This window comes from Nelusetta ayraudi, unplaced genomic scaffold (assembly GCF_046127955.1).
Source record: "Nelusetta ayraudi isolate G7.1 ecotype Tasmania unplaced genomic scaffold, CSIRO-AGI_Nayr_v1 ptg000122l, whole genome shotgun sequence".
Classification (NCBI taxonomy): domain Eukaryota; kingdom Metazoa; phylum Chordata; class Actinopteri; order Tetraodontiformes; family Monacanthidae; genus Nelusetta; species Nelusetta ayraudi.
This window is the reverse complement of record NW_027466172.1, coordinates 191,307-213,685: the sequence shown is the minus strand read 5'-3', so window position 1 is coordinate 213,685 and position 22,379 is coordinate 191,307. Positions and strand designations below refer to the sequence as shown.

General features: G+C 45.5%; 1 protein-coding gene across 1 annotated transcript in view; it reads left to right on the top strand.

The window, feature by feature from the left end:
- The window catches only part of hs3st1l1 (heparan sulfate (glucosamine) 3-O-sulfotransferase 1-like1), a 31,705-nt gene extending 15,986 nt beyond the window's left edge, over positions 1-15,719 (top strand). Inside the window, exon 2 of the mRNA XM_076050052.1 lies at positions 14,314-15,719. Within this exon, the coding sequence (XP_075906167.1) occupies positions 14,505-15,446 (942 nt within the window). The 5' untranslated portion in view covers positions 14,314-14,504 and the 3' untranslated portion in view covers positions 15,447-15,719. The remainder of the gene's footprint in view (positions 1-14,313) is intronic.
- Positions 15,720-22,379: the final 6,660 nt, after the last annotated feature.

The following is a 22,379-nucleotide window of genomic DNA, read 5'->3' as shown; positions in this document are numbered from 1 at the left end:
CAAGAGAGTGGAAGAGCTGAAGCTGTGACGGTTGGTCGACCCCTAACCCCACCTCTCCGTCTCAACGCTCTCCCTGTGGCAGCAACAGCCACGAGGCAACAGAGCTGGAGATTTTTATTATAGATGAACACTTCCCACACCATCTAGTTGGCCCCGCGAGTGGGAAATAACAAGTATGCTGCTCATAGCATGAGCATGCGAGCGACTGATATTGTTCCCCCTTTCGAGGTGCAAAAGTATTGTTTGGACAGCTGGTTTGTTAAGCTGTGTAATAAGAATGAAATATATGATTTAAAAGAATACAGTTTTCAATATGAAATCAATAATAAATCAGTGACAGAGTTTTAATTAGGTAAGAAATGTGAGCACAGTTTGCAGAGATTATTCCACTTTATAGGCACACCTTGCTTGTTGTGAGTAGGTAAAGTGGTCGTGCATGCATAGAGTTGGTTGAATTTGGAGATGCCATCCTGCGGACAATTAAAGCAGCCAGTGATTGTTTGACTCGCTGTTGCTTTTGGTCTTTAGTCTTGAACCAGTCTACGCATTCTGACCTCCGACTGCTTTTATCAACAGAGTTTTCCTCTGGACAGCTACCACTCACTAGTTATTTTCTCTCTCTGGGACAGGAAGTAAACAATACAAATGGTTTCTTTTGGTTTCTTTATTTCCCGTTCTGATGCACAATTTGAATTTCACTCACCATGACTTAATGCTTTGAGTTGCTGCCAAGTGATTGGCTGAACTGCTTTTTGTGTTACACAGCAATTTAAATTTTACCTGATGAAGTGTGTGTTAGCACTCCCTTCTCTGATGAAACTGCAACATTTTCTCTTCATTTTTTCATTCATCACTGGCCCAAGCCTGTGAGTGTTTCTGATACAAGTGATGAGATTAAAGTCTCCATCCTCTTTGAGTTGTATTCTAAACCCGAACTACTGTGAATTTACTGTAATGTAAATGTAATGTAAATTTTTTCCTCTTTCTTTCACCTTGATTCTGGACCATGGTACCGAAATGAAAATTTAATTTTGGATATATATAAATATATATATAATATATGATAAATTACCTATACGTTTTGATCTTTTTTTTTTTATAAATCTTTTTTGAAAATTGTTTGTCCTCTTTAGTCATTTGCTTTTTTGCTTCCGTCATCACCTCCTCTCTACCCCTCAGTGTTATCCATCTGCTGCCAATTTGAGTTGCTGGGTTACGCTGCATGCCATCATTCTTGCCTTCTTGTCTCTTTTTGTTCCTCTGTTTGTTTTTTGCTTCTTTTGCCCATTTCAGACCTTGTTTATCCAGGGAGAACATTTCCTGCCTTTTCCTGCCCCATAGACACTGAGCTTTTGTGTATTAATATTTTTTTATACGCTGAACCTGATCTGCCTGCAGCATATGCACATGGGTCCAAAATCCCCTTCTCAACTGATTCAGGTAAACAATCTTGACACCCTATCACTTATAATAAACCAGAAAGGCAGTCAGCAGAACGTATACTGCTGCCAAAGGCCCGCGGCTCTCTGTTTTATAGCACTGTTTGTTACAGTACCACAGCACAATGGACTAACTCCAATTTGGTAAATCCTATTTATTCTGATTAATTATCCTACTAAATATGATCTTATTTTTTTCCTGATTTCCAATTGACTGAAGACCAAAGAATTAATAGTGGGGGAAATATAATTATCCTTTTATTTATTGAAAAGAGAATCAAATCTATCTATCTATCTATCTATGTCCCTATTTTGAGAACAGCAACCAAATACAGATGATTGCACAAGTGCATAAGATGTCATGAAGCGCCATCAATCACATTTTATGCAAATGAAATGTTTCCGACAAGCAAAACCTGGCAAAACTTAGTCTGTGTCATGCTCCCCATTGACAGACTCGGAAACAACACATTGGGGATTTCTCACAAACCCAGCTTACCAAGAGGGCAACAGATTCCTGGGATTGTGTTGTAATCAATAACCAGCATGTCAGGCGACAACTTGAATTACATATGCAGATGAGGCGCTGGCTCAGTGCTGCTGGACTTCCCTGCCAAGGTCACTGGCTGTGGTTTAAAGTGACACCCGAGCTATGTGTTGCCCTCCGCGTTGGCCTTGTGCGCCGCCTGACTGCAACCAGCACGTGTCATTCACTTGCACAGCGCAAACAACGGAAGCCAACACTGCCACTGCTCCTAACATCATGGTAAAGTTAGGACTAATGGCAGCTTTTTGATACCTCTGAAAATGATTCAACCAAACCAAATCAGCTCCGATCTCTATCAGGACACGTTTCCTTGAGACAGAAGGTTCACGAATTACACCAAAGTCATGCTCACTCTGTAATGTTTTAAATCACGTCTGACCATCATCTGTGTCGAATTTGACCGTATTGTCGACAGTTGATGGAGAAGGCAAAGTGCCCTTATTGGCATATTTAGCAGGAAAAAGCCGGTAGAAAGGCAGAATGTGGAGCAATTAAAGCGTCCATTAGACTGTCATTCAAGCGATCATTACTATCGGTTTTATTGGTGTTTAAAAACCTCTCATTGGTCCACTCGACTGAATAGCATCTTTATTTCAGCTTCCCTCCACTGCAGGCTCCTCATATTCAGTGTGTGGCCACGTAGAGGGCCGATCTCTGTTTGTTCGCCACGCGCGCGCCACTAATATCCCGCTGCTGCCGCGTGCGGCGCACAATAACCACTACTGACACATCCAGCTGTGTAATGCCTCGACCTCAGACGCAGGCAAACGCAGACTCCCTCAGCGGGGGAGCGGCTTTAGGTTGAATGCATTATCTTCAGCTCACTAACTACACGCCTCGTCGCCGAATTGCCTTGGCACTTGGCAGCGAGCGACAAATCACAGAAGGTCCAATCCGCGCATTTGCGCGTCACAAAAAAAAACAAAAATACACATTTGAGATGGCAGGGAAAACGCTGGCAGAGCGGCGCCGCGTGACTAGCGATCAGACTCTTCTGTGCCAGAACGAGGGAGGCTTTCCAGACAGAGCTGCACGCGCCAGCTGTGGTCGTGAGGTGTAAACAAGAGGGATAGCAGCTGACCTCTGAAGAGGAAATACCAAGCCCCAAGTGAACAATGAATGGGTTCCTACGCTCCCTGATGATGTCATTTCTTGTGGTTTTGTGCTTTAAAACATAAGGACTGAAACAAAGGGTGGTCAGGGATACACTCCACTTGTATCCAGTCCACATTTGATAACTCAGGGGGCAGGATTAGTAAGCAAGGAAGTAAAGAAAGCTGGACACGTGAAGGGATAGCCGTCAAGGAGGGAGAAGCAAGAAATATTCACCACCACAACCGCATAGCAAGAAAAACAACTAGAATGATAGGCAAGTGTGTACTTGCATAGACAGTTCCCCTTAAATCTGTTTGTTCTCATGAATACATCCAGGTGAAATACTTGACATGGATAATCACCGACCTGATAGCTGTGACACACCGGAAGCGGAAAAATCATGTTACTGATGTAACACAATTTTATGGTAATCAATCCGACAAACACATTTTAATGCCAGGTGCAAAGTGAGGAGTCTGTGTTGCGCTACTTTTTTTTTTTTTACCCTGTAGCGCTCAATGCACAGATCTGGCTAATGTGGGGGAACGCTTCACATATCATACACGCTCTATGTGAAATTTGACACAGCATCACAAACAACACAATGAGAATTCCTCGTTTAAAATGCAGCGTCTCTGTCAGTGCCCAGAAGGCCTTCTCCAATATTTCTTTTTTTTTTTTTTTTACTCATTAAACTTTTTATCAGACAGGCCACATCAAAGATTGAGAGTATCCCCGCAGTTCATTACAAGATGCCCTACTCTTTTTTTGATGAAGTCACTCATCCATAATGTATGCATGCATATTGCCGTATTTGCAGGATGCCAGCGAGACTTGGGAGCATCGTCGGCTTACCGCAGGGGTCGGAAGCAAAGTTGCCGCATTTGTTTTGATTAAGTCTGTATTTCGGAGCGCGCCCCTGCACGATGATCTTGCCGAGCAATTATATAACGCGGGGAAGATTAGGCTCATTGCGAGAAGTTGCGCAGGGCTTGATTGGAAAAGCGCGATAAGGAATACAGTAGCAGTAAAGCAGGGAAGCACAATTAGCCCCGGTCTTTGAGTAGGCGCTGAGGAGGTTATTGCATTGGGGAGCGCCCAGGCGCAGTGCAGAGCACAGGTGCTTTATCAGAAGTGGCAGCCTGAATTAGGATCATCAGGCGACTCTCTGATTGAATTCCATCTCGCAGTCTATCGCTGTTGCAGAGTGACCACAGGAACACTTCCCAGGGTGAGTCACTGTCCCGGGGATTGGTCGCCTCCACTCGTCCAAGGGGTGACGAGCGAGTCGGCCCACTTAATCTGAGAAAAAGAAAATGTCTCCTGGGAATCCGGACAACGTCATCCGATGCTCCGAATTGAATCTCGGGAGCGTCCGTAAATGCCAAAGCTAAAACTGGGAGAAGCGAGTGCACGGGGCGACACTCATGGCAGCGGTCTTGCGTCGAGGCGGCCAGACGATCAAAGTCTGGTCTCAGCTTCGTTTCCAACCAGTCGTTTCTACCAATATTGGTGAAAAAAATGGACAATTTGTGATTCGGCGTTGTGTGTTGTTGACGTGTCTCTCTCTAAAAAGAGATTGCCAATGTGGCATGATCATATATTTGTTTAGGAGGCGATTCGGGAGGCTCATGTTTAACTCGTGTGCAGATGGCAGTGGGCAGAGGGATTGGTAATTGGAAGGGAATGCATCGCGCACTGAGCGGCGCTGCCAGAAAAAATAAAGCCAGAAGGCTCGGCGCTCTGTAAAGCCTTACCTCATTGTTCAGAGGATGGCGGTTAAAACATTGTAATTAGTGCCAGGGGCCACGTGTGTCTGGCAGTGTTCTCAGATGACAGAGTCCTCCTCTCTGAGCCGTGTAATGAATGCCTCTGCTGAGATGTGGGTGTAGATTAGGTCATTGTCCTACTCAATCCCCAAAATAGAAAATTATTGCCTGCCGCCAAAACATCAGTAAAAATGGTCTCTCAAACAAGGAGTCTCTCAAACATGAATTGCTACCAAGGCATTAAAGAGATCTTGGTCTGTTCAAATTAGAGTGCAGATCTTCAATTGAGCTGGGAACCAAGGTTGAAGGTTGTATGTCTGTCATTTACTTGATAATTGATTTGAATGTTATGTGCGAGACAACAAAACTTCTTTTGCTGCAATTGACGAAACGCCTATTAATAAATATTTGAAACTACGCATTTAATAAGGATTAGACATTCTTCACAGACAGGAAACACTCACCAAACATTAATCAAAGACTTTTTTTTCAGTGTTGCGAACTTGGCGATTTTCTCGCTAAGTCTGGCAACTTTTCAACTCCCCATGGCAACTTAATTTTTTTTTTTTTTTTTTTGTCAAAAGCGACAAATCTACTTTTCCTGGTATTTTGGAGACCGACATAAAAGCACCTATCGTTCTACGGCTGTTCCTGTTGTCAGTGAACAGTGGGTGCTGCTGCAGTCAGGAGAGGAGCAGAGACCCTCACCACTCTGCGTTCAGGCAGCAAATGAACCCACCCTTCCTTACAGAGCGGGATGAAAATGTAAAGGTTTATTCATTGTCACACTATAATTAATCACGACATTTGACTCACACAGCCTCAGTCACTTACTCACCCTTAATTCCAAGAACTTGTAGTCCAACAATAATCATCTTAAATAAGGTGGTTAAAACTAAAAGCTAAAGATATGTGACACTCATAAAAGCAGCTGTGAGGCTCCGACGAGCTAAACCTCTTCACTAATTAAAGAGCCAATGATACTGCGCATTGAAACACAACTGAACCTCTTTTAGACACAATTCCAGAAAATGCAATCGTATGTTTATAAAAAAATATTGAGTAGATTGTCATAAATATATTAAAATAAATATAATATAAATATAATACATTTATATAATATAAAAAACAACCTAAAACATATTTAGGCCGTTTCTTACACTCTTTTTTGTCTCTCCCAAGACGTTATTCTTCTCCTACAGCATCTATTGCGATCAAGTGCAAATTGTCAATAATGCAAATTAGATGATGACATCATTTGGCGACTTCTAGCCACTTTTAGGACAGCCAAAAGCAACTTTCTGTACTGAGGAAAAGCTTATATTTTCTTCTTTTTTCCCATTTATATAGTATACTGTATACACACACACACACATATATATATATATATATATGGGTATATATAAAAGGTATATATATATATATATATATACATATATATATATACATGCTCTATATGTAACTTTTACAAGATATCTATAGTGTTTCTTATACTCTAGGAAAAATTAAAGATGACCATAATAATTCCATTGTGGAAATTCTTTTTTTATTTTCTTTGGAACATTCCAAAACGATTACATACTTATACTGTCGAGATACTATCCAAAAAAAAAAAAACTCCTTAAAACTTGAGGTATTATGAAGCCAAGATCGCATTTGTCAATCGCGGTATTCTATTTTGAAAATGAACCGGATTCTCTCGTGTTTCTTTGAGTGACTTCCTATGCGCACAAAATAGACCAGGCGCCGAAATGATCACTGTATGCGCAAGCCGGCCGTGGAGTTGCGCGCCGCTTCGAGTTCGGCGTGAACGATGCCATTGATTACAAAGGGCGCTGAAAGGAAGAAGGCGCCGTTCCACGGCTATTTGCAGTGCTTCGCGGCGTGTGCACCCGGCCTGAACCGGAGGGCTCGAGCACAATCTTTGCGGTGCTTTATTATATATAGCACCCTCATCTCCTTCTCTAAGTGTAGCTTAACTACTGTGGAATAGCTTGACTATTGTGGAGGCTTGTAAACAGGAGGTCATGTCAGCAGTGTGGGAGTCCATTACTTTGTCCAAGGATGAAGCACAAATTGCAAAGTGTCGCACTTGCAAAAGCAAAGTTATGAGGGGAGGATGCCCATCATAACTTAGGGCGGGGCCCCACAGCACCGCCTCGCCTCGCCTCGCCATGGTACGGTTGTAGAGCGGCCCCACTGGCCGCTACACGGTTGTAGGGGGCGCCGTTTTGGTACCTCAAGTGCTCAGGGTCCAAGCGAGACGAGGCGAGTTGAGTGCTGACGAGCAGGGCACTGGATTGGCTCAGTGTTTTAGTCGATTTTCCCTTTCGGAGCGGACAACGACGCCAACTCTTTCGACACGGAACATCCGTGTTCGCGAGTGTGTTCAACCATATTCGCGAAAACGACGAGCAGCAAACGGCGAAGCGCTCGGAAAAAATCGAGTTGCTCCTGCGTGAGGCGCGTTAAGTTAGGGAATCCCAGGAGTCTTTAGACGAGAGGAAATACGGATTTGTCGAGAGGACGTGGCTCTTCCCCGCGAGGAAGCCTCGAACACCGCGGCATAAAGTCGTCCTTGGCTCGCTACGGCAGCTATTTCAAATAAGGAGTCGTTTTTACTGTCTGTTTGTTTTTAAATAAATGCTATTTCCCGTTGTATCTGTCTCGTGTTTACTTTTGGTGAAGATATAAAGGTTGAACTACACCAAATGTTGCCTGCATAAATGATCAACTGTGATTTCAGTGAGGGAAACTGTTCTTTCTTTAACAGAAAAGCAACCACAGACCGAGCAGCAGCTATGAAACAACTTCTACTTTGTCCATCGCTGCGCTGTCGTGTATCGCACAGAAATAATGCCTTCGAAAACATTGTCCCGCTTTACCGCGTCGACTCCGCCCATGGTCTCGTGGACCCGGGGCTGTGGGGACACAATCGAATCGCGGCGAGGCGAGGCGAGGCGAGGCGCGGCGCGGCGCGGCGGTGCTATGGGGACGCGCCCTTAGTACCTTTGTGTGTAAATTCATAACCAAAAACAGCCACCCATGCTCGCAAGTACAGTGCCAAGGGTGAGCGTTAGCAACTGGCTCTCAAGCTGCCAATAAAAAAGCTCAAGCTACCAACAGTTGGGCCGGATAATTCAATATAACAAGAGCTTAACGAATCACAGAAATTTGGATTGGGGACAGGTCTCTCACTGCGATTTCAGTCTATGGCCTGAATAGCAGTGCAGAGTACCCGGCCTTCTTGTAGTCCTTGAAAGGGATACTGGATGGTGCTCTGACTGGGGAATCTGTTGTCCTGCTGGGGCACTTCAACGCACATGTGGGTAACGACAGTGAGACCTGGAAAGGCGTGATTGAGAGGAACAGCGTCCCTGATCTGAACCCTGCTAGTCACAGTTTGTTCATAACGAAGACCATGTTTGAGCACAGGGGTATCCACCAGTGCACATGATGATCGACTTTGTTGTCGTATCATCTGACTTCCGTCCATGTGTCTTGGACACTCGGGTGAAGAGAGTGGCTGAGTAGTCAACTGATCACTACCTGGTGGTGAGTTCGATCTGCTGGTAGGGGAGGAGACTGCAGAGACTCGGCACGCCCAAGCGCATTGTGAGGTTCTGTTGGGAACATCTCGCTGAGCCCTCTGTCATGTTGGCTTCAATGTTTGCAGCCACTGGGAGGAGAATCAGCACCTCCAAATCTGCGGCCGTGGTTCTCGACCGGGTTCTCCTGTGTGGAGAAGTTCAAGTATCTTGCGGTCTTGTTCACGAGTGAGGCAAAGATGGAAGGCGAGACCGACAGGCGGATCGGTGCGACGTCGGCAGTGATGCAGTCGCTGTACCAATCTGTCGTGGTGAAGAGGAAGCCAAAAGGCGAAGCTCTCGATTTACCGGTCGATCTAAGTTCCTACCTTCACCTAGGGTCGTGAGCTATAGGTAATGAGCAAAAGAACAACATTGCGGATAAAAGCGGCCAAAAGGAGTTTGCTCTGTAGGGTGGCTGAGTGCACCCTTACGGACAGGGTGTGGAGCTCAGTTGCCCAGGAGAAGCTCGGAGTAGAGCCGCTGCTCCTCCGCATCGAGAGGAGCCAGTTGAGGTGGCTGGGGCATCTGTTTCGGATGCCTCCTGGACGGCTCCCTGGAGAGGTGTTCCGGGCATGTCCCACCGGGAGGAGACCCTGAGGAAGACCCAGGGCACACTGGAGGGACTACGTCTCTTGGCTGGTCTGGGAACGCCTCGGTGTCCCGCCAGATGAGCTGGAGGAGGTGGCTGGGGCCAGGGAAGTCTGGACATCTCTTCTGAGACTGTTGCCCCTGTGACCCGACTCAGATAAGCAGCAGAAGATGTATTGATGGATGGCATAATGTTCGCAGAACATTTAAGATCATTATTTCATAAAACTGGTTAAAATGGAGTTTCATAATGAAATGAGCAGGTGACCCCAAACCAATGAGTTGCAGTGTATGCATCAGTATTGGCCAGGAATTTCAAAACTTTATTTTGACTGGTAGTGCATGGCTGTTTACTTATATCACTGAAACTGCACAGTAAACCTGAGGGTGGAAAGCACCTCTCTGAAAGCAAAGTTTAACAGAAAGCAGAAGGAAATCTTTCACTGTACATATCCTTTAATTTTTACCTGAGTGTCTTCTATACTTTAATTGCTGTTTTGAGACCAGGCACAGTTGTTTAAAGTGCTGTCAGTTATTAAGAAGAAGAAGGAGAAGACAGAACAGAAGCATAAGTTCTTCTAACTGTGAATGCTGATACATCTGTAGCCAAGATTTGCTGACAAATGGTCCAATAACCCCCCTCTCCCCCACCCCTGTCTTGAATGAGCCACCAACTGACTCCGCAGAGACTTTGAGAGTGAAAACATTGCAGGAAGGGTTTTCAGTCAAGGATGCATCAGTAGTTCTTTTGCTTTGACTGTTTTCTGGTTTTCTGAGCAGCCTGGACGTGGCAACTACAAATACCAAAAAGACTGTATGTTTAAATCCCAGTGCTGGAGAAAGCAGCGCTCCAGCTGTTGATGACAGTGGGCATTGGAGTCCATGTGTCAGACTCTAATGGTATGGTTAGAAATATATATTCTAAAAACAATTAAACCATTTTGAAAATAATGTTTATATCCCTTTTTGTGTTGAAAAAGATGTAAGCGTTAAGAACACAGTACCTCCTTCCTCCGTGACTGGAGCTGTTGTATTGTTGCAAAAGAAATTAATGAATTGAGCCTGGGAGTCCTGCTGCGAACCAAAAGGCATCCATAATTTAAAAAGGCATCTTCCATGTGGGAGTGGAGCTCCAGAGCAACAATTGGACGTGTGTGGGCAGAAAATATATTGTACTGATTTTTGATGCCTCTTTACGAAAGAGTGGCTAAAAAAAAAAGGTGCAAAAGGGGGGATGTGAGTGCATTTCTGTGTCCTCGGTGAGCACTTTTTTATGTTGCGGTGCAGTGGTCAAGCCACTTGTGAAGACAGTCAAGGGTAGAGTCAAAAGAGGCAATAAAAGATCAACAATGATTGATGATATTTTTAACTTCCTCACCTTAAATCCATCACATTAACTGCACAAAAGCAGCGCTTTTGCAATCAAGCTTTGTTGCAGCGATAATTGTTTACACTAATGTCTCTAATGCTCGGCAGTTAAAGGGGGAGGGAGGGTTTAAAGGCAAAGCCTGTTGAATGTTAATGAAGGGGTTTTTTTCTGTAGATGTGTTGAGGTTGTTGGTGTTACTTAGCGACAGTTTTTTCTTTCCTGTGGCACAAAGAAATAGTGCTGCCTTTCTGCTGGCATGGGGCTTAACGCCCATTAGTGGCAACGCATGGGCCTGCCCAGTACTGGAGATATTCAAGGGCCTGTGTAATACCTGGTGAGAGCAGCGTTCAGTTGTCCCGTCTCAACATGGATTGAAGTGGCAAAGCTGCGCAATTTGATTTTCTGAGCACGTGTGCCGATGGTTTCAGTCTGCGACATTGGGGTCAAGACGGGGGGGCTGCAACGTGCTGCCATATGCAAAAACCCCAATAAACATTCTGCTCATCATCTTCCTGCCTGGCGCTAGTCTGACCGCGTGCATACCCTCACCTGTGATGGAGTTTAATTCAAGTACGATAACTTTCCAACTGAGAGCTAACCTCAGCTCACCCCCACTTTTTCCACTCTTGAAGGTTAAGTTAAGGCAACTGGACTGAATATGGTCACTCGAAAACATTTCACCCCTCATCTGAAAGGCTTTGTCAATTCAGACTCCCACACCAGTTGGAGGGTGGTCCAGAGTGAGAACTGAAGAGGCCTTTCAGATGAGAGGCCTCAGATGAGAGCCCTGACTAGCTGGAGCAACAAGATCAAAAGATCTCAGATGAACTCTGTCCCTATCATGCAACAACATCCCTGGATGAAGTGGTATTGTGAAGTAATAAGTTTGGCCCTCTTTGCAACATTTGAAGTGTTTTTTGTGTTCCGATCGGCAAAAATCACAACAAGTAACCAAGTGAAAACAGTCCAAATCCGTATTTTCATCCGATCACTCAAACCACCTCAGGGAGGTGGTTTCGACACTTCGGATCGCATTCCTGACGGACGTGCGAACAGAATGCGATCTTTGTCCACATTAAGGACCGCCTACTCCGCTCACCTCTCCCGTGTAAGAGGAAGTACGTACTTGGTCGGCGCCCCACCTCCCGGCGTCGTCATGATAAAGTTACAAACAAGAAGCGAAAAAAAATCATTTTTGTTGGACTCTTTAATTAGGATGCTCATAAATTTTATTACGCATTGGCGTATTTTGTCAGTGGAGCAGCGGTCGCAGTTTCCCACATACGAGATTAAATCTGCGACGTTGCGTCCGAAAATTTGCCAGCCACTGTTGATCCGAAAATGAAGTCGTCACCACTCTGTCCCACCAGTCGTTACTCCTCGTTCGGATCCATATGCATCTTTCTGGTTTCGCGGCTATCAGAGCAGAGACAAATGCTGCAGCCCTCTTTCTTCTCCATGCTGCTCTTCTCTTTAGTCGGCGCTCTAAGAGCAATAACCGGCTTTGTCCACGACTTCCGATAATACAGACGAGCTGCAGTAGAATTAAAACGAGTGACTTATACATGTTGATCCACTTTTGGGTTGCCCGAAACAGTGAGAATCGTCTTGATATAGTCCGCAGGGAAAACCATGGTGTTGCGCTTTACCGCCCCCAGTGGTTAAAAAAAAAAACAAGTAATGTGATCACAGGTGGCACAAGTGGCACGCTCAAGACGCATGTTAATGCTAAGTGCGAACAGATGCTTCGAGATGCGTTCTTCGTGATCCGATCCCCAAAAACAATTGCAAGTGACCAAGTGGAAACAGGGCCTTTGATTTTAGGTAGCTATGGTGTTTACAGGTGAACGGGTTTGTACACTGTGCAAAGTTGTTTGGGTCAATTGGGTCGGCTTTTCAGTGGAATTTGTAGATTGGAACTTGACTATGGGCATTTAATTGCATTTAATCTTGTACAATCTGATATACATGGATTGACCGAGTGCAGATGAGGTGATGAAAGGGGAGCTTCTGGGAAATGCGACAACTGACCAAGACTGAAATTTGCTGGTTCATTGCAGATGCACATAAGTGCAGACTTTTGGACTCCGAGTCCAAAAGTCCAACGATTCTTCTTGGCCAACCAAGTATTCTATGACACCCCATTGGCCTCACGGCGTTCTGTGAAAATGCTCTTTTCTCAGAGTGCAGGTGCAAAGTGAAAATACGTGAGAGCAGAATGAAGACAACAGGCCCCGTTTGAAATGTGAAATAGTGCCTCCGACCAGGTGGCTGTGTGCAGTGAAACCGGTGAGGCAATAGGATGAGACAGAAGGCTCGTCTGGCTCCCTCGCCGTTAGCATCGGACTTGGCAGCTCTCTGCCGGGGAAAAGCTGACAGGCAGGCGTGCCTGTCACTGCACATAAGCGCTTCCTCACTCGACCACGGGCCCTGTCGGGCAGGTCGACTCGCCCGAGTTCAGCTCTCAGGGCCGGTGGCACACTCTGGCCACGGATAGCGGCGAGAGGCCGGAGCTTGTGTCACAACCTTTTTATGGTTGGACAACCGTGTAAGGTGAGAGAAAGGCCACCGGTGACGATGTGCAAAGGTGTCGTTCAGATAGCTCGGCATGCCGTTACGACCTGCATTTTCTTGTTTTGATACATCAAGCTGTCGCGCAAATTAATGAATGCTTTGAAAAATATTTTGTTTGTGTTGCTGTCCATCTGTTGTCGTCTCCAATTAATTTATTCTGTGCACAAACACTGATTTTATTTTAAACAAACTGTTTAAAAACCCCATAAGTAAAATACCTGAGTTGTGAAGTTTCCCAGTCATATAGGAAAAATAGTCAAATAGGAAAAAAAAAATCACCCCATGTTCTCTATTCTTACAAAAATGTTGAATAAATACCGTATAGAAACATGGACAAAACATATGTACTCAACTCCTTGTGTATGTTGTGTGTGCGTGTGTGCGTGCGTGCGTGCGTGCGTGCATGTGAGTGAGTGAGTGAGTGAGTGTGGGTTTGACAAGCAGGGATTATCTTTGTTTTGTTTGAATTACCTGACCGTAGCCGACACTGCTGAAGCTGAATGTTTGCATAGCCTGGCTCTGTTGTTTTGACTAGCACACTGTGCACGGGCACTCTGTGTGGTTGTTTTCCTCGAGAACAAATGTGCAGACGTTCTTATTCTTAATTGAATACCCTGAAACTTTGAAGGGGACATTGTGGGCGGACTGCTGTCACAACTCTCTTTTTGCCACAGAGGGCTGGAAAACAGTTTGAGTTTACTCTGTCAAGCCGAAGCTAAATTGTTATGTAATACAATATTCCCTTTGATTAAAAAAGGGTACTTAAAACAAGTAAAACGACATATTCCACATCTTCATGAAGCTAAATCCATTCCCTGAACAATTATAGTTTTGTTTGTCAAATTTCATTTTCTTGCACTTGCGACACAAGCAAGCCAAGTTGTGCAATTTGAACAATTCCCTGAAACAAATAGTGGCTGACTGACTGAATGAATGAGCGAGCGCAGTGCTGAATTTGGCCTGGTAAAGGCAGACAAAGAACTCTGGCCTTGTCAGCTGGCTTTCAGTCACACTTGTCTGTCTCAGACACATTTTCTGAAAAGCTGTCTGGCTGAATGTTTTTCAGCCGGAGGAATTACAGTACCATCGAAAGTGATTACAGAGTGAGAGGAAGAAAAGCAGATGGGATGAGGGTAGATGAAAAGATATTCAGAGGAGGACGAATTGAGACGATCTTTTTGAGATGATAGACTGACGGGGGACGTGTATTGTATTTATGACTCAATAGCTTTTTGAGAGCAAAGTGCCATTTCAGGAGAATATGGACGTCTCTTTCTGCTTTATATGCCTGAGATCTATAAAGGCTCTTTTGTTTCCTTCTTGTCTTTGTTTCTCCCTGCAGATGTGCTGTGGGCTGCCGATGATATTGCTTCCTCCTCCTCCAGGTCATACTCAATGGCAGGGAACGGCTGCACTTCTCACTGAGCCCACAAAGACTGATCTTCTCTATTGCTGAGCCACTCGAGCCTCTCATCGTCTCCTCCGTCCATCCCTCCCTCAGGCTCGTTTTGACCCCCCTGGGCCAATCACAGCATGGCCTGCTTCTTGGCATCCGCCTTCCTCCTGGTCCTTCAGACGTATGCGGCCCCTCCCGAGCTCATCCAGGCAGAATTCGACATCGTATTGGACCCGACGGAGCTCGATGCCGGGCTGACGGCCAACGTCTCCGGGGAGGAGCCATCGTCGCCGCCCCCGGGGACGAGCAAAAGAGCCCCACACAGCATTATCATCGGGGTGCGGAAGGGCGGCACAAGGGCGCTGCTGGAGATGCTGGACATCCACCCCGAGGTCGCTGCCGCCGCCACCGAGGTGCACTTCTTCGACTGGGACGAGAACTACGCCAAAGGCTTCGAGTGGTATCGGGATCTCATGCCCTACTCGTACCCCCACCAGATCACGTTGGAGAAGACGCCAGGCTACTTCACGTCGGCCCTGGCACCGGAGCGTATACATGCCATGAACTCATCCATAAAGCTACTCCTGATCCTGCGCGACCCGGCCGAACGGGTCGTTTCCGATTACACTCAGGTGTACTTCAACCGACTGGAGAACCACAAGCCAGTGCAGGCCATCGAGAACCTGTTAGTGCGCAACGGCGCCCTAAACATGCGCTACAAGGCCATCCAGAGGAGCCTGTACGACGTGCACATGCGCAACTGGTTGCGCCACTTCCCCCTGGAGCAGATCCACATCGTGGACGGCGACGCCTTGATCCGCGACCCCCTGCCAGAGCTCCAGAGGGTGGAGCGCTTTCTGAACCTGCCACCGAGGATAGTCTCCTCCAACTTCTACTTCAACCAAACCAAGGGGTTCTACTGCATCCGGAGCGACGGCAGAGAGCGTTGCCTACACGAATCCAAGGGTCGCCCCCACCCGGCCGTCAATGGCACCATCCTGCAGCAGCTGCGCTCCTACCTGCAGGAGCACAACCGCACGTTCTTCAGGCTGGTGAAGCGCACCTTCAACTGGCAATAAGGAAAGCCCCCGGATCTTCACTGAGACTCTATTTTCGCTATTTTGAGGACAAGAAAGGGTTAGGCACTTCAAAGAATAAAACTTTTTTGAAAAAAAAAAAAAAAAAATCCCTCCTTCTATTGCCTCCGACTCGCTCACGTTGTGATCGCAGGACTCAAACTCAGAGTGTTCAATTTTCGCGCAATAGGCACAAAAATAAACATATGGACAAGTGTAACTAGAGGCACAAGATTAAATGGAAGAATCTCCAAGCTTAATAATAAGTCATTCCCTCTGTGCGACAAAAGACAAGTTTGTGAAACCAATGAACTGTTTTTCCCCTCCCCTGTTTGATATTTTTTGTTCTTGATAATAAACTGTTCAGCCATTAAATGGAAAAGAATAGTGGCATGTGTTGGTCTCTCTCACTCTGGGCACGAGAGCCCCCCTGAGGGCAAAATGTTTTTGTTTTGTTTTTCTATAAAAGAAAAAGATAAAGACAAAGGCAGTCTGAGACATCACAAAGAATAATAATAATTAAAAAAAAAAAAAACGTTGATTTACTATTGTAAAATGTATAATGCAAAGAAATGTGTACCACGAAGCAGCACTTTAGTAGTACAAGAATCATTTATAGATTTGGACATTGAAGTTAGCCAGCGCCTGCAGCTAAATCAGTCAAGTTTCCACAGTAAGCAAGCTCCTACCCATGCTGCTGCTGCTGCTGCTGCTGCTGCTGCTGCTGCATTCCATTGGTGCCACGGCTCTACGGCTTGCGCGTGTTGAATGGGATCTTAAAAGCCACGTGGCAAAACACTCCCATACGTTTCTGTAAAATGTCATTTTTCAAACGCCGTCCCTTCCGCGAATCATCATCTTTGGCCCGCGCTCTTTTCCCAGAAACATTTTGTCGCTCGGCGGGCGCAGACGCGGCTCATGTTTCTTTCATTGATTGGGCTTTCGACAGCGGCCAACGCTACAGCTCCGCTGGGATCTAACAGACATGTGATACGATCCGCTCCGTCTGCCAGAATACGAGCGATTACTCTCCGGAGGCGAGCGGCCGCTGGCGCAACATTGGGTCCACACCCCGAGAACACAGAAGGGCGGAGGAATGGCTTTGAGCAGTAAGAAAAAAAAAAAAAGCGCTGAATATTTATAGGAAAACCGTTTTGGCTGATTGGCGATTTGAAATTCTAATTAGGATGTTGGGGAACTGGGTCATCCGTGTGTAAACAAGTTCTGTTTGATGACAAAAGCGCCGTTAAATCCCCGCGTGGCTCGTCCCGCACAGGTACGTTTCTCTGCTTTCCTCACAAGAGGGCACCTGGACCTCAGGGTATCTCGTGGAGGAGTGGCGCGAGGAAGGGGGGGGAGGGGGGGGGGGGGGGGGGGCGCACACGTCCAGCTTTCATTTGAGGAAATGACATCTTGATCCAAGCCGGCGCTCATCTGCACCGACGTTTAGCGCGCTTGTAAGGAGGAAGAGGGGGGAGGGGGGGGATTGCATCATCGGTGGCTCTTGTCAGCAAATCCGTGCCCATACAATCACGTGGACGCCTTGCGGCTCACTCAATAAAAAAGCTTGCACGGACGTAATGCGATGTTTCCATGAGGCACGTACGCAGGAAGGCCAAGGGGGCATGTTTTTGCCAGTAAAAAGGCAGACAACAATTTTCCTTTCATAGCTGTGGTTCTTTTGTTCTATCTACAGCAGAGCTTCTCAATTATTTTCTGTTATGCCCCCCCCCCCTTAGGAGGAAGAAAATACCCCCCCACACACACACACACACACACTCTCTCTCTCTCTCTCTCTCTCTCTCTCTGCTGCGACTATAAATAGTACAATTACAGAAAAGATTTTAAGTGCATAATTTTGCCTGAAATTAAAAAAAAAAAAAGAAATCTTTATTTAAACTACAAACATTTTTTTAATACCGACTAATTGAACTATTTAAATCTGAAAAAATATAATCAACCAATAATACATTCAAATTGATCAGCAGCATTAACTCAGGAGCACAATATATAAAACGCGCCACCTTATATGATACCAACAGTACTCTGCGTCAGGGGTCTCTGGTTTACTGAAGTAGCATTCACAAAGCCGGGTGATTGTTGACAATATTCGCCACGTTTCTGCTGAAAACAAAACTCAAGCAGCTCCTCAGCGTGATTGGGGTGTACTCTCTGTAAGTGGCACCTTAATTTATTTAGCGTCACGCTGTCCGCTGCCGATATTTTTAGACAGGGTAAACACGGTCCACATTTACTCGGTAAGGAGACGTCTTTCCTCGTCTCTTACCGTGGTCAGTGAAGCCAGGCGCTTCATGCGCTTCGTCATGTTTCCTGGTCTGGCTTTCGGGAGACTTTCGTTTGTCTCATTATGTCCGTCTATATCTGCCTTTCTTTTCATCACCGTGAGATATTTCTCCATGTTGTCTCGAGGGTTTGTTCACTGCACTCGATATCTCCTGCTCTACGCTGTGTGCGCGCATGCTCGGTGCACAAAGACCCTACACGTGGAGCGAATAGCTACTCCCTGCGCATACTCTGACAATAAGAGCGCCACTGCCATCTATTGTCGTGGATGTCCAATTACACGTTATTCTAGTAAGGCAAGAAAAAAAAAAAATGAACAATATGAATCTACAACAGTCAGTTAACCTTTTTACTTTGTTGATACTAATATATGTATGTATATATATATACACACATTATTGTGTGTATATATAGCAATGTTGCAAATATAAAAATCTGAGAAATACAAATAAAACTAATGTTGGAGTTACGAGCTGTTATCAAATGTTACCCATTGGCATTTAATAAATTCTATATACAGTATATGCACCATGCAATGTGACAGTTGTAGTTTTCAAGTTGGATAACTTGAAAAACAGATAATAACAGTAATCTAATAATGTGGCAAGGTTACAGTGGTAGCACACCTCTGAAAGCTTGGAAAGTAGGTTCAAGACAAATGTGCCACATAAACACAAATAAAAAAGCATTATTTACATTTACAAATGCCTCTTAAAGGTTTTGTTTGTTTGTTTGTTTGTTTGTTTTTGGATTAGATAAATAACAAAGACAAAGATTAGGTGAGTAAAGGGTAGAACTTTGCCATTCTAGATCAATCCACAGCATGGCAGAAACACAGGTGCAACAGAGTCTGGCTAGGACTGAAAGCAAAGACAAAAAGGCATCTGTTGTGTTTTGTACAAAGAAGCTGAATTGGAAAAACTGTATCGTGTAAGTTTTTAAAGCCTACCAAAAAAAAAAAAAAAAAAAAAAAATCAACAAAAGACTTTAATGGATGCCAGCAGAAAACTGAATGAAGCCGCAAAATTCCCCCCAGGGAGAGAAATCCTCAATCTGCTGTGGCTGCATTAGAGGGCCATATGGACAGCGACAGATGAGGGGAGAAGTGCTCAGAGCACACGTCTTGCAGAATTCCGGTGTAATTCCAGTCATACATACGATTATTAGGTCTGATAAAAAAACAAAACAAAAAAAAACAGCGTTCAACGAAATAAAATGGCAGGCGTCTCGATGGTGCATCCAGGAACGTCAATAAACACTTAATGGCTCTGCATCGAGTCCTCTGGCCCATTAACCACTTTGTTCACTCAAAAAGCTCACTTCAAAATGTTCTGGATTTAGTGCTCGGCAGCTGGTGGAGACAATTTCCTTTCCAAATGGTGCGAGCAATCTCATCCTTGCAGAAGAGAAGCAGAAAATATCTCAGTTTAGTACAAAGTGTTTCGTGGCTGCCCCAAAAGACATTGTGACAGCATTCTTTTTTTTTTTTTCCTTTTCTCGGGCCTATAATTAAAATTGATTGGATTTGACTATTGAGTCATTTAAAGCCCTTGACGCTAGCAAGTTGCTCAGAATAATGGCTACGGCTGAGCGTGCCACTTATCGCCGCATGCCATTGATAACTGCCAACCCTGGGCATCATGAAAGGTTTTTTTTTAGGTGGGGTGGGAGGGTGGAGGAAGTGTGTGTGTGTGTGTGTGTGTGTGGGGCGGGGGGGGTCTGCGGTAGATGTTTTTGGCTGGTCCCGTCACCCTGTAAGCCTCTAATGATCTACGTGGGATTGTGATTGATGAAGCACTTAGCCAGTGATCAAAGCGCAAGGAAGGTTTTGCTGCTTGCGAAGCCTTTTGCACGCCGGCGGCCGTAACCTCCCTGCCTGTGCGTCTATTATTGAGGGTGTATAGTTGAATTTGATGTGAATAAATGATTAGGAGACAACTGGCAGAGTTCAGCAGGAATATTTCAGCTGAAAACCAAAAAAAAAAAAAAGAAAAAGGAACAGGTCGGGCCGCTAACTCCGACTTGGGCTCGATGGAACGCTGGACCGGCTTGGTTCACGTCGTCTCCGCGAGCTGTTAATTACACGCTAAATGGCTCCCTCTTTAAATGGTGACGCAGTCCTTTTTATAGGATTTGAAAGACACCCTTATTGCTGACTGAATGAATGTCTTTGTGTTTATTTCTCCCTTCCATCCGGCAGCTGTGCGCACAGGTGCGACCATCTGGACGCCGTGGCGGAGGCGTGATGGCGACAGAGCTATTTCTAAAGCTGCGAGCTACGAAGCGCCACGCGATTCTCAGGGTGGTTTGAAGAGACTCAGAGAACACAATGACCTACAGCAGATTTTTTTTTTTTTCCCCCAGAACTGTGAATCAGACATTTTTCCAACTGCGCCAGATGATGGATCACAGACAGCGACTGCTATTTGTCAAACCAACTGAACGCACCCAACTCTTGTGAGTGCAACAGTTTAAGGAGCACATGAACAATCCGCTGTTGCTATTCCAGTTTCTCCTGGGCCGCCAGGGAGTGGGCGAGCGTATCCTAGCTATCTGCTGGCAAAGGCAGGGATACAGCCTGGACGAGGGCCACACAGGAAGACAAATATCCTTTGCACTCGCACCTACAGACGGTCTAGAGTTTCCAATATGCTCTCACGTGCATGTTTTCTGGATTGTGGGGTTAAGCTGGAGAACCTGGAGAGAAGCCACATAGACACAGGTAGAACATGCAAAACTGCCTGTGAGAAATCCATTTAAAAGGGAAAAAAAGAGGTATCAAGATGTCTACGTGCACACACGTGTTTTCATATTGCCACTTTTTACCATCACCTTTGTCCTCCGCCTACCTCCTCTTCTTCATTAGCTGTTGGAGACGTGTTTACAGTCAGGTGTATAAAAGTCAGACATGTTTTGATTGCACAGTTGCACACATTCATCACACAGGCAACAGGTTTGCGAGTCAACTTGCCATGCCAGCAATCTCAAGCTGTGTGAGTGTGTGTGTGTGTGTGTGTGTGTGTGTGTGTGTGCGTGTGTGCGTGTGCGCGTGTGTGTGTGTGTGTTTTTGTGGTGTTTGTAATGTGTCTTCAGCACCGGCTAAATAAAAAAAGTTCCAACTCAAATCTCGCAACCGAATCACGCACTTTAAATTCCACATCCGTGGCCCTGCAGGGAGCGATGCAAACGATAGCAAACCCTAACAAAGCTGTACACAATAAAAAACACCTCTGCCATGCCTGCCTGTTCATGCTGATCAGAAAACAAACGCTGAATATACATTGCATGAGATCAGGGACCTGGAACCTGGCGTTTCTCTCAAAATGCTTGCCGGATTATCACGAAAAAGTTCAAAGACACTTGACGTGTGCAGATAAGAACCACACCACACTCCTACCACCACCACCCGCCCCCAAATTTAAAGACTCTTTGTTTTTCTTCCCTTTAGCGCTGACTTATTCATTTGTCTGTTGATTTATTTTTCATTGCATGGGGTGCAGAGGGCATGCGTTTGATGTGCTCTCCTGGCGCTCCACTAAAGGGAAGGGGGGAGGCTGCCTCCGCATTCAGGTCAAAGGGAGGAGAAGGAGACGCGGCTGCTGATTTGCGACTCTATCATAAATGTCTCTGATTAATCCTGTGAGGCGATGAAAGAGAAGCGCGGGGGCCACCGAGGTGAGATGGGAGAGGGCTGCGGGGGGACGAGGGGGGCAGAGGGGGCGGTTGTCTGTGCCCAGAGGTCGCCGTAAAAGCTGTCGGCGAACCGGAGCTCTGCTTTCACCTGCCAGTGACGGACCTTCAGTCGGAACTTCCGTTTTTCTTTTTTTCTTTTTTTTTTATAGTCATCAAATGTGAGCAGATGTGTCAGGACTTCTAAGAAGGCAGCAAGAAATATTATCTCAGTAATTGAGAGAAGTTGAAAAAAGGAGAGATGATAGCTACGCAGTTACATTTACCCATGTCCTCTTCTTCTTTTAATTAAAATGAAAAAAGCTGATTTGACTGTTTTGGGGTTGACTTTCCAGATAAGGAGTTCAGTCAGCAGCCAGGTCTGCATGCGTGGAGGAGGTATTGGCTAAAGAAGCTAAGTATATTTTATTGTAGTTTTATAGGCACAGTGTCTAAGATATGATGGCACCTACAGGTTTAAAAGTCAACTGCGAACAAAAGATTGAATCTTTACTGTGTAAGACCTTCTGTGCATTCTCCACTTAATTCACTAAAGTTGTGTTGCCGTGGTAAAGTCACGAAACACTGAGCACACCCACATTCAGGGTTGCTTTGGAAACACAGTTCGACAGACCTTCATTGTGACGCATTAGCAAATGATGTTGTTTTTTGTGACTTTTCAGGCAAAGTGCTGATTATGATGAAATTTAGAATTTCGGTTTGTTCTGTTCTGTTATTTTTGTCGATGTAGCTGTTGTCGTTTCTCCCGTTTGATGCACTTCCTGGTACTTACACATGCTGACCTGAAGAACTCTCGGGGGAAAAAAGAGCGACCGAGCTCGACGCTTTACTCTCCACCAGAAACAATGCGGTGTTTTGACTTTGACTGTGGCCTGGCTGCACTTCCCCATCAGGGATTTATGTCAATGCTAAGAAGATCTACAAAAAGTGAATGGCGCATAG